The 14975-nt window shown below is 52.2% G+C and overlaps 5 protein-coding genes across 5 annotated transcripts; 2 read left to right on the forward strand and 3 right to left on the reverse strand.

Moving 5' to 3' along the window:
* Positions 1–159: 159 nt before the first annotated feature.
* Positions 160–2225, reverse strand: B0T23DRAFT_174485 (uncharacterized protein). Its single transcript, XM_062832968.1, has 2 exons — positions 854–2225; positions 160–791 (listed from the first exon to the last, which is right to left on the reverse strand). Exons 1-2 carry the CDS (start codon positions 1875–1877, stop codon positions 322–324), a joined length of 1494 nt encoding a protein of 497 aa, XP_062692173.1. The 5' UTR covers positions 1878–2225; the 3' UTR covers positions 160–321.
* A 427-nt stretch (positions 2226–2652) lies between these two features.
* On the reverse strand, positions 2653–4455 carry B0T23DRAFT_382930 (AKAP7 2'5' RNA ligase-like domain-containing protein). The gene has a single exon (XM_062837367.1). The coding sequence runs from the start codon at positions 4190–4192 to the stop codon at positions 2810–2812; it is 1383 nt and encodes a 460-aa protein (XP_062692174.1). The 5' UTR covers positions 4193–4455; the 3' UTR covers positions 2653–2809.
* An 817-nt stretch (positions 4456–5272) lies between these two features.
* Positions 5273–5830, reverse strand: B0T23DRAFT_317955 (histidine-phosphotransfer domain-containing protein; the record flags this gene model as incomplete). Its single annotated transcript, XM_062835042.1, has 2 exons — positions 5273–5561; positions 5682–5830. The coding sequence occupies 2 exons, from the start codon at positions 5828–5830 to the stop codon at positions 5273–5275; spliced, it is 438 nt and encodes a 145-aa protein (XP_062692175.1).
* Positions 5831–6296: 466 nt separating this feature from the next.
* B0T23DRAFT_405746 (uncharacterized protein) lies at positions 6297–7523 on the forward strand (the record flags this gene model as incomplete). Its single annotated transcript, XM_062839044.1, has 3 exons — positions 6297–6342; positions 6468–6886; positions 7257–7523. The coding sequence occupies 3 exons, from the start codon at positions 6297–6299 to the stop codon at positions 7521–7523; spliced, it is 732 nt and encodes a 243-aa protein (XP_062692176.1).
* A 4198-nt stretch (positions 7524–11721) lies between these two features.
* Positions 11722–12553, forward strand: B0T23DRAFT_397051 (uncharacterized protein; the record flags this gene model as incomplete). Its single annotated transcript, XM_062838273.1, has 3 exons — positions 11722–11839; positions 11927–12468; positions 12500–12553. The coding sequence occupies 3 exons, from the start codon at positions 11722–11724 to the stop codon at positions 12551–12553; spliced, it is 714 nt and encodes a 237-aa protein (XP_062692177.1).
* Between the last annotated feature and the right edge of the window lie 2422 nt (positions 12554–14975).

Here is a 14975-nt window from a genome sequence, read left to right on the forward strand (position 1 = left end):
TTCCCCATGTAGTTAGGCTGTCGGCCTCGGTACGTTGGGCATCAACTCATCAACGTGCCGAGTTGGTGGGTAACCGCTTCGTTCCGGGCCGCGGGAATAACTCCTGCACAACGTCCCTTCCAGAACCAATAATCGACATATGAAGAACATTATACCGCGGCCAGTAATCGCACCGAGCAGGAGTTGTTAATCTGTTGATCTTGATGCCGGATTCGCTCGCGAACTTTAGCTCGTTTCATCTGGGACCGCAAGCTCGTCAACCACGAAGCGGCAGACAAGAAAATCGCTTGAAATTATCGAATCGGTCGTTCCAGCATTGCTTCACTCTTCCGGACTGCAAAGCACCCTGGCTTTGGCGATGACATTGGTCCATTGGAGCTGCCCACCGCTTTCGTCGCCCTGTTTGATGATTCCTGGAAACGTGACGCAGCAGATTTCCCTATCCGACAAGCTCTCCTCGTCTTCGCCACCGATGTCTTCCATCGTGGCTGCATCGAAAAGCACTCGTTGATGTGGCAGGATTTCAGGCATGTTGACCTTGAATATGGCTTTCTGGACGACGAGAAGCCGTGACATGTCGATCGCACCGTTGACAAGATGTCTCAGCCCCTGATTCCGTGCCTCAATAGCTTTGGTATCGACTTGCGTGATGTCATCTAGTAGATTATTGGTTTTGTTGACGAAGGCGTCGATAATGGCGGCTGTCTCGGCTTGTAGCTTCTGGTCGGCTTCCCGTTTCAGGATGGAAAGAGTCAAGGCGCGCCACTGGTTGATAGACTCGGGTGTTGACACTGGGTAAGCCAAAGAGGTCAGTTTCAATCCCATCTCCAAGGGTGCATGTAATGTACCATACCGATAGCCCCAAGCATCCCCTCTGCCTCCCTAACCACTCGCTCCTGCTCTCCGGTCAACCCAACAAAATAAGCCCGAAATACCATCTCTACCAACAACCTCGACACCACACTCTGTATCAAGTGTATCTTGCCACCCATCCCTAATATCTCCTCAAACATGGGCACCACCTTCTCCAACTCCTCCATCCGCCCCCCCTCCAACCCTTCAGTCTTGACCTTGGCCCTCCTGAAATTCACCAAGACCCAATTTTGCAACTCATTTCCAAGCTTCGCCATGGCGGCCCCAAGCACCTCATCACTAACCTGCTGCGCCGCCCCCGTCGCTTCCGCCCGCGTGCTATTGCTCACCCACTCCTTCAGCCCGCGCATCTGCCGTCGCAGGTCGCGGATCTCGTCCTCGCGCTCGCGCAAGCTCTGCTGGGCGGCGTTCCAGTCAGAGCGGAGCTCGTCGCGCTCGGCGCGGAGGGCGTCGGCTTCCAGCCGTAGAAGGCGTAGCTCGTGGGCGGTGGTGGATGTCAGCGAGGAGAAGGAGGAGAGCGAGGAGGAGGCGTTGGTGAGAGCGTCGAGGGTCCGTTGGTACGAGAGCTCGAGGTGGGCTATGCGGTCGTCTTTTTGCTTGAGGAGGTCTTCGGTTGTTGTGGGTGTGGGTGTTGTTGATCTTGGTGCGGGTATAGGTGAGGGCGAGGTTCTCATGCTTGAACTGGAGCTGGAGGGGTCTGTTGTAGCTGTAGTTGTGTTTGTATCCGTAGTGGTACCTCCCTCCGTAACCATGAATCTAGTCCCGCGCGGCGTGCTTGTGCTACTACCGGGGGCATCGGGAGAAGGAGAAGGAGAAAGTGCTGCTCGCGCCGGCGGAGCTATGGCTTGGGCCAAGCTGCCCGATCGTGGACTACGAGTAGCGTTTCTTGACGGCGATGTTGACGGAGAGCCGGCATTCCGTAGACTGCGCATGAAGGAAGGACTGCGAGGACTTTCTGAAGAAACGCGGTGTTTCTCCGGGGTTCCCAGAGTCTTGCGAGGCATCTTGATGGTGTACACAGTAACTTTGTGTGAACCGGAAGACACGCTCGAGTAATTACCGTAACGCGGAAAGAAAAAAGAACGCGCTCTGATTTTTGCTTTGCTCGTTGCGCGACATGCTGATTTGCAATGTCTCGTTGTAAGATGTTATTGTTGTTCTCGTCGTCGTAGTCGCGTTTGCTGTTGAGGCCAATGTGGGCGATTGTTGTTGCCTAGAGGTAGAGAGCCGAGGTCCAAATATCGCACTCAGCGGCCTAAATCCCAGTATAGCAGCCTTCCTCGTGCCTGCCCCTCCCAAACAATCAATTAATAAAATCGAGTCACTCTTTCCCACCAGAACTAAGAGTTCTGTTCATCAGCTGGTTCGGTTAGCTTCCGCTCTGCGTCGTTCACGCCTGCCGTTAACAAGTCCCGTGGTCCTCTAACCCCTGTCAATCCTGCCTGCCATTTCACGGCTTCGGCACTCCTTCCAAAAAAGCGGGGCCCTTCGATGAATGGGACAGGACAGGGATCATGGTCTGTTGCCGTGCCTTCAGCAACGTTCGGCGGGCAGCTCCGTTGAACAAAACATGGCATCCAGGGGTTGACCCATGGAAGCCCCTCTGCCCCTCTCCTCAGGCCGAACATGTACACTACATAGTGTAGTGTATGTATGTGCCTGTACGTACAATGTACAGCTTCGGAGCTGATACACACAGTAGATACAACCGTGGGAAGAAGAGCCCAAGCACGATACATAGTGTACATGTAAGTACGATAGCCTAACGGGAGATCTACGGCTACATCTCTTTCGCTTCATTCCATCTCTCTCGCACAAGACGAGTTAGCGTGGCTCGTGGATCCCTCGGGCCTTTGTCGGACTGGATCGAGTACATCTCTTTCTTTTGACTAGTATATTATTGTGGTTCATCAATCTCTAAAGCCCGCAGATGTTTTCAAAACTCAATCTCCTCCTCAACCTCATAAGCCTCGTCAACCACCACCCCATCAACCATCTCCTTCTTCGCCCCCATCTTGCAAATAGCCACCTTTTCCACCTTGACGCCCTCCATCCACGTATACTCCTCATACCTCTCCAGAATCTCCCTCGCGTCTATCGTCAGCCTTTCCCTTTTGTTTCCCCCTCCTCTTCTATGGCCGTGGTGACCGTGGTGACCATGGTGGCCATGGCCTCCCTTCTTTCCTCCTCTGTTGCCTGCTGCTTGCTGCTGGTCCCGCCCCTTGACGTAAATCGTATTAACCACCGTAGCATGCAACAAAAGTGGTCTCCCGCCTTCTTCTACCATCAACCCCCTCTGCACGAACTCGGCTTTAACCTCCTCGCAAAAGCGCTGGAGGTGGCCAAGTGGGTCAACGGGCGGGGCGTAGAGTACCGCTGCCTTGGAAGGCGATTGCATCGAGTGAAGACCCCTTAACGTGATCTTCGGATGTTCCTCCTCCTTCATCTCCATTTCAGACAGAGATCGAGGTTGGACATCCCTAACAACCGTCCCCATCCCGGCCTCCAGCCCCTCGTCTGGAACTTCTGCCGTCCCAATAGCAATAGGCGCACCACCACCATTACCGTTTTCAACATCCCGCGGCACCGGCACCGCCGTCGCCTGCGTCTGTGACTCCCTCAGTACCCCTTGCCAAATTTCTTTCAGCTTCAAGCTCTTCAGCAAAGCCTTGGCCTCCTCTAACTTCCTCAAGCCACTCAAACTTTCACTTTTTCCACTTCCACTTGGTTCCGGCTGTTCCTCATCACTGCCACTCCTACTTCTGCTCCTGTTCCTACTCCCGCAATCTTCTTGCGGCCCGTTTCTTTGCCCCTTTCCAGTACCCCCGGTCCCGCTGCCAGCTCCTCCTCCTTCTTCTTCTTCCTGCCCCTGCCTCTGTCTAGCCGGTTTCCCAACCTTGGGCTCCATAAAACTCATAACCCCCAATGTCAAATGCACAGTCCCCACAGGCCTGATGGCTTGCTCGGGCACCGGCAGCGCTCCATATGCGCTAGAAGGGTTGGGCGCCGTCACTTCCTCCCTAAAGGCGGCTAGGCTGCGTGCGAGGTGAGGCCGGGAGGCCGTGGTGGCGAGGGGGATGCAGAGGAAGTGGGTTGGGGGTGGTTTCGGTGGCATTTTGTTGGGTTTCTTGGTTTGGTTATTTTCAGTGTTGTCGTTGTTGCCTTTTCCTCCACCTTTGCCTTTGGACTTGGCTGTATCCTCGCCCGCAGGCTGTTGCTCTTGCTCCTGAGGTGGTGCTAGTTTTGATGGTGGTGATGATGATGATAATGTAGACGCGGCTGGGACTGCTGGTTGTGGCTGTCTCTTTGACTCTTCCATTTTGGTAGTGGGTGATTAGTTAGACACCTGGGCTATCTCCTGGTTGGAACAATGATCTGGTATGGTAAAAGTCCAGGGCTCGTTGTATGGCTAAAAAAGTAAATCAGGAAGCGAGTTGGAGGAATTAATGATTGATTTTGTTTGAGTGTCCATCAATATCCGGTCGTGGATGTGGACTAGATTGGTCGGCGAACTGGTGTAGATCTGGGTTCGGTGTTCGATAAAGTTGATTTCATTGCCGGCCGGTGGACAATCAGCCGGAGCTCCGTCTTGTCGCTGGTGGCGTTTCTTCCATGTCGAGAATAAACGGAGTTGAGGCCCGTGCGTTTTCGAGCCAACCATTTTTACCGGAAGTCTCCGAGCCATAATGTCTTAGACCTTGCCTTTTTCCCTTATCACAAGAACGAACTCAAACAGTTAGCCCAACCACTACCCCTGATGGACAGGACAACTTGAGGATGTTACATGATATGTACTATCTGTATGAACCGGATCCGATACCCGGGAAAGCGCTACTAACAAAGGCTACTCTTGTCTTTAAGGAACCGCGACTACCTCCCTGATCCACTAAGCGACAAACAACGTATTGAACATCCCGATATTCTAACAAGCAAAAGGGTCCGAAACAGAGACCATGCTGGAATATCTTTCCCACCTATACCTCGGGATGGTAAGCCTGCTATTTCTCGAAGCCTTCCCGTAAACATCCCACAATGCCCTTTTCAGCGCCCCCATGAGCCAGAGCCGTGCGTCTGATTCGCAGAACGCCGTCGGTGCGCAATGCCCACGTGTAGTGATCATGGCTCCCATAGCTCCAAGCCCTGCGGAATGGCTAGATCTAAATGGCCCCTGAATTCTATTCCGATTCGCGTCTTCTAGACTGCTGTACCTTTTGTTTTCCTCCCGCGCCCTGACATCTCGACCTACTCGCCCGGAGGAGTGCCATACTGTTGTGTCGCCGAAGCTGTTCCAACGTAGGCAGGCAGGCAGGCAGGCATGCTTGCCGTCGTCGCCCAAGAAAAGCGCCAGATACGAGCACGGCAAACCAGAGGGAAGTGTTGTGAATCATCCTGAATCCCACTATTCGTCATCTGGCTGGAAGAAGCCGTGTGTTTCGTTCAACATCATGTCCGCCAGCACGTTTTTGTCGTTCCTGGCTGTCTTGAGGGCAGCCTGAATCTTCTCCAGGCAAACTTGTTCGTTGGGCTCCGCAGCTCCATCGACAGTGAGCTTGTGACCGTATTGTTGGATGATTTGGCACGAATCCCTGATCTTGTTGAAACCGAGGGTGGCTGAAGAACCCTTCAAGAAATGGCCCAGACTCGACAGCGTCTCGAGCCTCTTGCCGTTGTCGAGCTTCTCATTGTTCCTGATCAAGCAACCCTCGTATTAGCTCCGGGGGTCCTCTAGAAGCATCAAGTCAAGCTCGCACAGCATGAGAGGCGCCGAAAGAGGACAGTACGGCCCTGATCCGGCCCAGAGCACTTACAAAACCTCCTCAATCTTGACAAAGGTCTCCTCAGCTTGGTCAAAGAAGTTGGTGACCAAGGACTTGCTGAACTCGCGCTTGTCGTCATCGTCCATCTCTAGGATCTGTTCAAAGATCCCATTGTCGACGTGCTCTCCGAAATCCGGCATTATGTCTTGATCTTCCTGTGTATTTGCGCTCGTGGTTAGTTGCAGATCGGAAAGAGGAGTAGACCCAAAGCTGCACCATGTCGACGAACCCTATCGTCATCGTAATGTGAATGCATGGTGGGCTGCGGAAACCGAATGCAATGCAAAGCGCGTTGACGTAATGGAACCAGAGAAAAAAAAAAGTTTGGGAGAGGAGTTCAACCCGGACAAGACCGGATAGGGGGGAGGGGAGGGGGGAATGGGGGGGAAAGGGAGGGCCTTATTTTCTTCTTTCTTCTCACCCCGAGCTGAAAAGTGCTCGCGACTCGTGTGTGAACACACCAAGGTGGAAATTGTGCATGTGTGTAATGTAATGCCTGGGGACTGTATGTGGCACGAACCTTGTGAAGAGGGGACCCGGGCGTCTGCTGATCTGGAACGGGGAGGGATCGGGGGCGCGGGGAAGATGCAGAATACAGAAATGCAGATGGAGAAGAGGCTCGAAGAGGGAAGGCTTACACGACGGGGTCGAGGTCAGTTTCGAGGTACAATGGAAACTGAAGAGACAGCACGGTGACGAAGATGATGGGAGTGCGGATGTTTTGTCGAAAACGGGCGGCGTCACACAGGAGAAACTTACATGTACAGGCCGTCAAAGGGACGGCGAGCGGGCTGGACAAGAGGCGGGCGGCGTCTGACGGACGGACTAGCGACAGCAGATTGCGAGAGGAGACGGCGTTGACAGGGGTGAGATTTTCGAGATTCTTATTTGCGCGCGTCACCGGAGACAGCGAGGAGGTGCGGAGTGAGGGTGGGGCCCAGCTTCTTAGTATAACGGCGACAAGCACACTGAGGTGGAAGAAGGGTTCAGAGCAGATGCTGGAAAAGGCAGCACCAGAAAAAAATAAGAGGGTCACTTTTTTGACGGAGGCGACGAGAACCCGTTCAGCGGCTAGGTCCTGGGCGACGATCCCACCGGAACGCAGACCAATGGGCAACAACGGGCAGGGCAACGAGGGCAACGGCGGGGGTACACTTGGGAGGGGCTTTGGCTTTGTCGTCGGACAACAACGGGCAGTCAGTTGGAGGTTGATGAGGCAACACAGCCTTGACGTTTCTGGGTTAAATATGTCAGAATGTTTCGAGGGGCGTGGTCGATGTTGATGTTGATGTTGATGTTGGATTGGATTGGTGGTGGTGAGCAGGTTGGGAAAGGTCAGAGGCAGAGAGAAAGTGTGCTCAATGACGAACGAGGTGACGGGAAGTGCTTGGTCTTGAGGGTTCAATGTGACGTTGGGTTGAATAGAGGAACTCGCACAGGAACCTGAAAAGGGCACGGGCAGTCAACAGCTGAGGTGCTGAGGTTGGGTCAGAAGAGACGGAGATGGACCTGATACCATATGCCTGGCGTGGGAGATGGGCAGCATGCCCGGACAACCTCAACGAGACGGAAGATGATGAAGAAAAAGCGAAAAAGGGTCCTCCTTCCCAGGGCAGCAAGACCCTCCTCCCGTCATGCCTCGAGGTTCTAACTGCAAAATGTTTAGCTTTACCCCTCGCATGGTCGCGTGGTGGGTTTGGCCCAGAGGTTCCAGGTTCCGTGTGGAATTCTGGCGCCGGTGGGGTGGAGCGCCTAGTCGGGCTCCCTGGTACACTACGGACCACGCAGGGCAGCCACGGTACCTCAAAGGTACAACCAAAAGGCACAGATTGAATTGTATAGGTACTTTTACGTATTAAGACCACTGCAGTAATACCTACCTCTATATATCGCGTGCCTCGAGTATGATGACGCCCTATGATAGGTATCGGGCTTTGTCAAACTTCCTAGCCGCTGGCGCCGAGCTGAACCACCTGAACGATCTGACTCAACTGCAAAACGATGATCAAAGACTGCGAGGTTGTCACTAGACACTGAGGTATCGGAATTGATGGTTCATTGGCGATTAAGAAAGGGAAAACGATGAAAGATCCAGAATGGAGGGACCCCGAAATGATACGTCAGTTCCTGGTAGCCTTTCCTGCAGTGGCAGAAGCAGGGGAAGTGGAAGGATGAAAAGGAACAATGAAAAGAGCAGCAGGTTGCTTCCACATCGTTACCCCAATTTCAATGTTAGCAATTTCGGGTACATTGCACGCATTTCACTAACTGACTCGGGCCAATCTCGACGCTAAGTACCTGTAGTATGTACACACTCACACAGCCAGCTCGTGTGAGCTGCCGCTTACATAGAAGGATGGTAGGTACCTACCTCTGTCCTCAGCTACTTCCAAGCTCCAAAAATGGGTGCCACAAATGTCTTAGTTGTGAGTTCAGGGGTCCCAAGTGGTAGGTTGATTGCACATCTCACATGGCGGCGTTGGGCGCCGTCAAAAACAAGGCATAACATTTTCCATCTCCTTCTTTACTGTGCAAGTCAGGCCACATTTGCAGGAACCATTGAGAAAAAAGTAGGATAGCGGCTTGTCCTTTTTTTCGTAATAGAGTTCGGACCCTCGGTGCCCTTTTGCCCTGGCCACGAGTCCCAAAAATCCAATTCGTCCGCAACATGACTCCCATTCCGTTTTCGGGTGGCACTTTAAAGTGCTTGGTGGCAGGCTGGTCGTGTGCTGGTGAACAGGCTGTCGATTATTGCAACGTGGGACAGCCTTGGGGGAGATGAAGATCTTGATGGACGCCGAACCGCCGCCGGTACTTCCTTCTCCCAGTCACGACGTGATCGGAATTAGGACGCTACGTTACTTCACCTTGAGATCTTGGGAAACTTGCCAACAGACTTGCTCAACCTGCTGGACGATTTTCCTTCTGCTGTTGGTACTGTTTGCGGCTTCCATGGGGCCATACCATATAGAGTGGTCGAACGTGCAAAAACTCGGCTGTGTGCCACAATTTGTTTCTCGGTTGATAGCGGTATCCTCAGCTACCTGTGTTCATTGTCCACTTTGCCAAGTCAACAGACGCTATCACATCGCACAACGAGACATGCCCACAACACAAGCTTTGGCGGCCATTTGATAGTCTTGTAACATCCCATAATAACGCCGATAAAGATAATGATGGGACCGAAGCATCAATCTGAACAATGTATTGTGTGAATTCATGTACCTTCTCGCTCGCACCTTGCAACTCAAGCCAAACCAAGAACTTACCTCTAGGTACCCAAGATTTCGATGACACATTCTTCCAACCGCTACATCAAATTCACTATATCCCGACACAATACTGACCAGAGCAAAAAGTCCCATTGTGGCGCGCTGAATATACTAGCTCAATCCGTTTTTCAATGTAGTGAATTTCCGTAAAGTTGTGCTAATTCCTCGAAAATCAAAATAGAAAAAAAAAAAAAAAATCAATAAAGAAAAACGACTAGGGGATACTCGTCATCTACATAGTATGTACTGCGTATAAAACCAACCGTCTGACTACCGTACTGCTTTTTGAGTCGATATGGTTTTACTCAACCAATCCTGTCACTGGATCGTTCCCAAGGAAACCTGCTGCGACCCCCATCGCTCACCAGCAGATTGGTCGAAGCCCTTATTATGTAGGTCAGATGTTCCTGGCGCTTTACCTAGTTTGACTGAATCAACATCGAGTGAAAATCAAGCCGTGCTTCACCCAAACACAGATGCAGCCGATGTGAGTTGGGTTTCGCGCATCCAAACCCAAGTTCATCTTACATATTCACAATGGAGGGAACCTTCACCGGCGAGATGGCGGGAAGCCGGGGGTGGGAACGAAGAGCGCACAGTTCCTGTGTTTCGGGAGATAAGGGAGGAGCACCGGGGCCGCTGCCGGGACCGGGACAAGGACCGGGCCGGTAGCTGGCGACTGCGTATAGTACCGATCTCCTTTTGGAACATAGACCCGACATCAAACTTTCAGCTTGGTGCAATTCCCGTTAGTGCAGCGTCACGAACGTAGCCCCGGATGCCCACATACCCTACCTACCCTCAGCCATCTAACAAACTGGGCCTCATCGCCGCTCAACGCAGGGTCCATACCTCGTTTTCACTGTTACACACCTCCATGCCGCACACCCACCCTGCCACTTTGTCCAAGCACGTTAACCTTTAGCAAAGAATGAGTTTAGACAAGAATCTGTGACCTCAAAACGTCCTTCACAATGCCGTGGATGCTTTCGCCGAATCTTCCCGATGTCTCACGGTTTGAGTGAAACAAGAGTTGAAGTGTCGAACTAGTATGCTACGAGAACCGAGGGGATGCAGCTTCATCCAGCTTGTTAAAAGCGACTGTACTGGACGTGGGATCAGTCCCGTCAGTGCAAGGGAACTATAGTACATAGCATGTGGAGCCATACAAATCGCAGGCCGGCCGAGCCAAGAACCCAAGCTTGGCATCAAACAACCACCAGAATTAAGACCGCGAAAACAACGCTCAAAACTCAGCATTTTCGACCGACAAAGATGATTTCAAGAAGGAGGAGAAGCCTCTCGCCGGCTCTCCGCAACCCCGGAGCTAATCCTAACCTCTCCATAGCTTGGCGTCTTGCCTGCTTGCCCGGGTGCTTGTCTTCACACAGTCGTCTTGACGCATACCAGTGTAAGTCGGAGTCTCAGGATAGGTGACGGGACGATGGACCTCCGTTGCCTGACCCAAACACCACCAACCACTGCATCACCAATCCACAGCACAACGAAGTCCCTCAAAGACAATCACTACACATTATAATCCCTTCAACGATGAAAAGGGCCATCTTTGCCAAGAATCACAAGTGGCTAGTCGGATGGCCTCCCTCTATCCACCTGTACATCTGTGCCCTGCAAATATACCTATTGACGATACTAACTTTTGCAGCATTTTGTCACTGCAGGGGATGTCGTGAGCTGGTACGGAGAGGCCAGGGGTGTAGTTGACGAATGGCCACGCCTGAAGCTGCTGCATCAACAAGTCGCCAAGTAGCTCTACAAGTCTCTCTCTGCAAGAATGGTCCCTTTTCACCGTCAAAGGAATTCTCACGCATGCTTTGCGCTGGCGGGGATGACCTTGCGGACGGAACTGACGGTATACAATCCTAGTAAGAGACGATAGCTGCACTACACCATCCGGAAGCGTTTCTTTTTCGTTCCATCCGCTATGCTGCGAAAGGCTTGAAACCTTTGCGATAGTAAGGCTTCCTGTCCCTTCCCTTCCGCTCCCGCTGCCACCCGACCCGACGCTATGACAGGCGCACACACAAGATCTCGTTTTGGATCAATAAAAGCCAACTTCACCTACTATAGCTGGTGTTCCAGCGCCGGAAGAAAAGGAATTAGTCAAAGAAAAAAAATGGGATGAGATGAGGGGTCCAACATGGGATTCAACCCCACCATCAAAGGCACTCCACCTACCCCTCCGTGAATCCCCACTAAATCCATCGTGCGCGAAATCTGGCGGTGATGAGCCAGTCAAACGCTGGGATGCAATTGGCGGTTCTCTCATGCATCCTGTCGTTGCCCAGGGTGAGGTGGGGCTTCCCGTGGCCCATCGTACCCACCCCGGTGAACGTTGTCTTTTTTTCCTCCCCGACGTCATTCCGCCTCTTGACGGAGCATTGGCGTCATTGGTGGCACCGCTTATGCATGGACCCTTAGCATAACCTTCTGTTGGTTTGGCGTCCCGCTAAACCAATAACCCCTTGGGCGACTCGACCAAAACGGTCCGAGCTTTGCCGCTCACCGTCCAATTGGACTTCCGTTTTGGCAGCTCGTCCAATCACAGCCCGCTGTGCAAGGAAGGAACGACTTAACGTCCTGAGCCTTCCACTTCCAAGTGGAAGTCACGATGACCTCTAGGTATGCCTTCCAAGTTGTGGGCTGTGCCTTCCAAGTTAGCTGGCCTGGGAAATTGAATATAATAACAAAAAGGTAATTCAGCAAATAACTGAACTTTGCTGTTGCTTGGAATCTCCATGTTCATTCTGCACCATGTCAACTTTCTCCCAAAATTCGCCAACCAAAAGACGAACAACTCTGGTTTCGCTTCATCCCTAACCACCACCAATCTTCAACAGCGAAACTCGTGCGTGCGTGCGTTTCACCTGACTCAAGCGTCGACCCGACATCATCCACCGTGACAGACATCAACGGAGCTTTAATTGTTCTTTCGTGGTCTAGACCTCGCCGACCGGGTTCCGGCACAGCACGATGACGGTTTATGGGCACTCAGCTTACACCATCTTGGAAAGTCCGGCGAGGATCATGTTTCTCTGGCAAGTTCATGCCCATTTCCGGCCTCGCAACAAACCGACGGATCACACGCCCTGACGCCCGAACCGACACCTTGTGTCCATCGCCCATCCTGCCAACCGCCCGTTGTGGGACCCTACTACGGCTCTCGTCGCTCCCATGGATTGGATGAAGGATCATCATCATCGTGGCCGACCTCGTCAGTTACGGAGCACAGTACCTACGGTGCAGACTCGGCTTTGCAGTGTATCACCCACAGCGTCTTGCTACGAGTCAAAGACGTTATTCTCATTCCCAGCCCAAACTTGAGTGGCGGAGAAGAAGCAAGACCTTTTTACACTACACGGGCCTCATGCGCTGAGCCAGCACAGTATCCGATAGTTACAGCTCTTGGCCAACCGCCCCTTCGGTTAATGAGACCCGCAAGGGAAAGCCTATCGGCTCCAAGGCTCTCGCGTAGGGCTGCTAGAGTGTGCTTCAGGAAATGCTCTACACTACCAGTGCCGCGCCAAGGAGAGATACCTCACAGACATTTATGAGACGGAACGGGAATGACATCACAAATGGCATCATGCTGCAACTACTCGGGATTTGGGGTGAGAAGGTTTTGTCGACTGGCATGAGGCGAGTGTCACTCCATCCACTGTTTGGTGTCCCTTTCCTTTCCCATTCCGATATATATTTAACTCGGTTTTGTCCTAATCTCTACGGCTAGCTAGGACGTGCAGCACAGGCAGAGAGTTTTTTTCCAACCATTCTGCGGGAGCCGGAGCTGTCGCCGAGAAAGAAAACGGTCCGGGGTACCCCGTCGGGATGCTTGTATCGGATCGTATCCTGCTAAGCACTGGCTATATTGCCGTCACAGGTCATGAGGCACTAAGCATCGGAGGCGGCCATAAGCTCCGCCCACCCCGTTTGGCGGGGAATGCGTTAACACGGTAGCTGACATCCCCCCAGTCTCCAGGCGCCGTTCAAGGCCTCGTCGGCGGTGGGCAAGGGATTTGAGATTGGTAGCAGCCTTAGCCTGCCTAGCCGGAATTCGGTCTGTCGCGTCGTGGGATAAGCACAATTCCATCATTGCCAAGTCCGCGACAAGGGGCCAGTGGAGAGAGGGATACAAAACCCAAAAGCCACCGAGAGATATGTTAACAGCCAGCCTGTCCAGTGGCTAGTCGCCGATAGATTTCGACAAGTCGAATAGCCTACGTTACAGACACACAAACTCAAAACACTTTGCGTTCGAGAAGAGGGGAAGGGTGAAGCGGTCCACAATCCCGCGACCAACCTGCATGCATAGCAACACACACACATGCATAGTAACACCTTGTTCCGAAGAAAAAAAACCTGTTTTTACCCTCCGAGCCTCCTCATCCGGATCCAGCTGGGCAGCAATCACAATCACGCTCTCTCCACATTTGCCGGGGGGGGAAGGGGAGCACAAAAACCGAAGAGAAGGAGCATATGGACCGGACGGAAGAGGAGCCAAGGAGAGCAAACTCGGCAAGGTAGGTGAACGGCAGTACGGCACGCCGTTTCTAGTCGAGGAAGACAACCGAGACAGGACCCACGGAGACAGGAAAGGTAAACGGTAGGTTCGGCAGATTGCGATCAAGATAACGGAGGTACGTCAGTTGAAGGAATGCTAAACACAGCTGGTCGGGACTATACAAAGTGAGAGCGCGGCCTCACGAGCTGAAAAGCCTCATGGAATGGGGACAAGAGATCTGAAGGGCAAACAGAGAGAAGCTGTTGTTTGCTGGGAAACCTTGGTACTACAAATATCAAGGCCTTGAGAAGAACGCCAAAAGGAAGGAAAAAGCCACGGGCGACTTATCACGGTAAGAAAACCGAGCGCCTCTTTTCTCATTATATCAAAGGATGGTCAGGATAGACCGGAACAAAAATGGTTTTCCAGCAAGGAATCGGTAGCAGAAGAGCTGAACATGCACTTACATCGACAAGTGAGTAAGGTGGTGATTGGGAGCAATACTTGGAAAGAAAAGCAGCCCATGCTATAGGCCGTGACCTGGAGCACTTTGTTCACAGCCGTGCCTCCTAGCCCACCACGGCCGGGCCGTTCAACAAGGCGCTCATCACCATGTCAGCCTCTCCATAGTATAAATCCAGTGGGGACGACTCCACGAGCTACCGAACAAAAGCTAAGTAAACCACTCCACGGTCTGGCTCAGTTATCGCAAGCCCACACTTGACGGAATACAAGACCACCAGGAAAGCTGCCCAAGCCCCTTATCTGAGTCAAGGGAAGAGACGAACTAGCATGGTTGATCAGACAGGTGATTGACAAATCCATATAGTGTAGCAATAAGAGGAGTGATGAAAATCCGGCCCGCGGCCTGGAAACAAAAATTGTGTATAATGTAGATAAATGTCAAAGCTACTATGAAGCCATGGCGACGATCATGACATAACACCCAGACCCCTGGACCAAACTGCGCAGTCGATCAGTATCGGCGTTCCTGGTGTAGATCGGAGGGATGATCTTGAGTGGTGGGTCAAGCCTACTTACGTAGGCAGGGTAGGTATGGGGAGGTGAACATCGACGACAACAAGGTGAGATCTTTAGAAAAAAGTTTTGAGGAGGGCCACCACAGCTTGTGAAATCCCTCACTACATACACTACACAGTACGGTCTTATCGATGTAACACTAAACTTTTCTTTCTTTCATGTATTGGATTCCGAATGCCCTCAACCCATCTCACTACATAGTGTACGAGCCAGGACCGTGATGAGCCCAGAACCGAGAATGGGGATCCCTACATACTCCGAAACCGGAATCTTGGCTCATATCGATCCATACCATACCATATACATACCCGTTGTGTCATGACATACCTACTTACAACATTCAAATATATACATTACATATATTACATACATACTATAAACCATTCATCAAAGCGAACGCGCAGCGCAGCAGAGCAGTCTATAGACAAGCAGGTTTAGTTTTACACTACC

The sequence above is a fragment of the Neurospora hispaniola genome (genome assembly GCF_033458365.1).
Source record: "Neurospora hispaniola strain FGSC 10403 chromosome Unknown B0T23scaffold_5, whole genome shotgun sequence".
Taxonomy (NCBI): Eukaryota; Fungi; Ascomycota; class Sordariomycetes; order Sordariales; family Sordariaceae; genus Neurospora; species Neurospora hispaniola.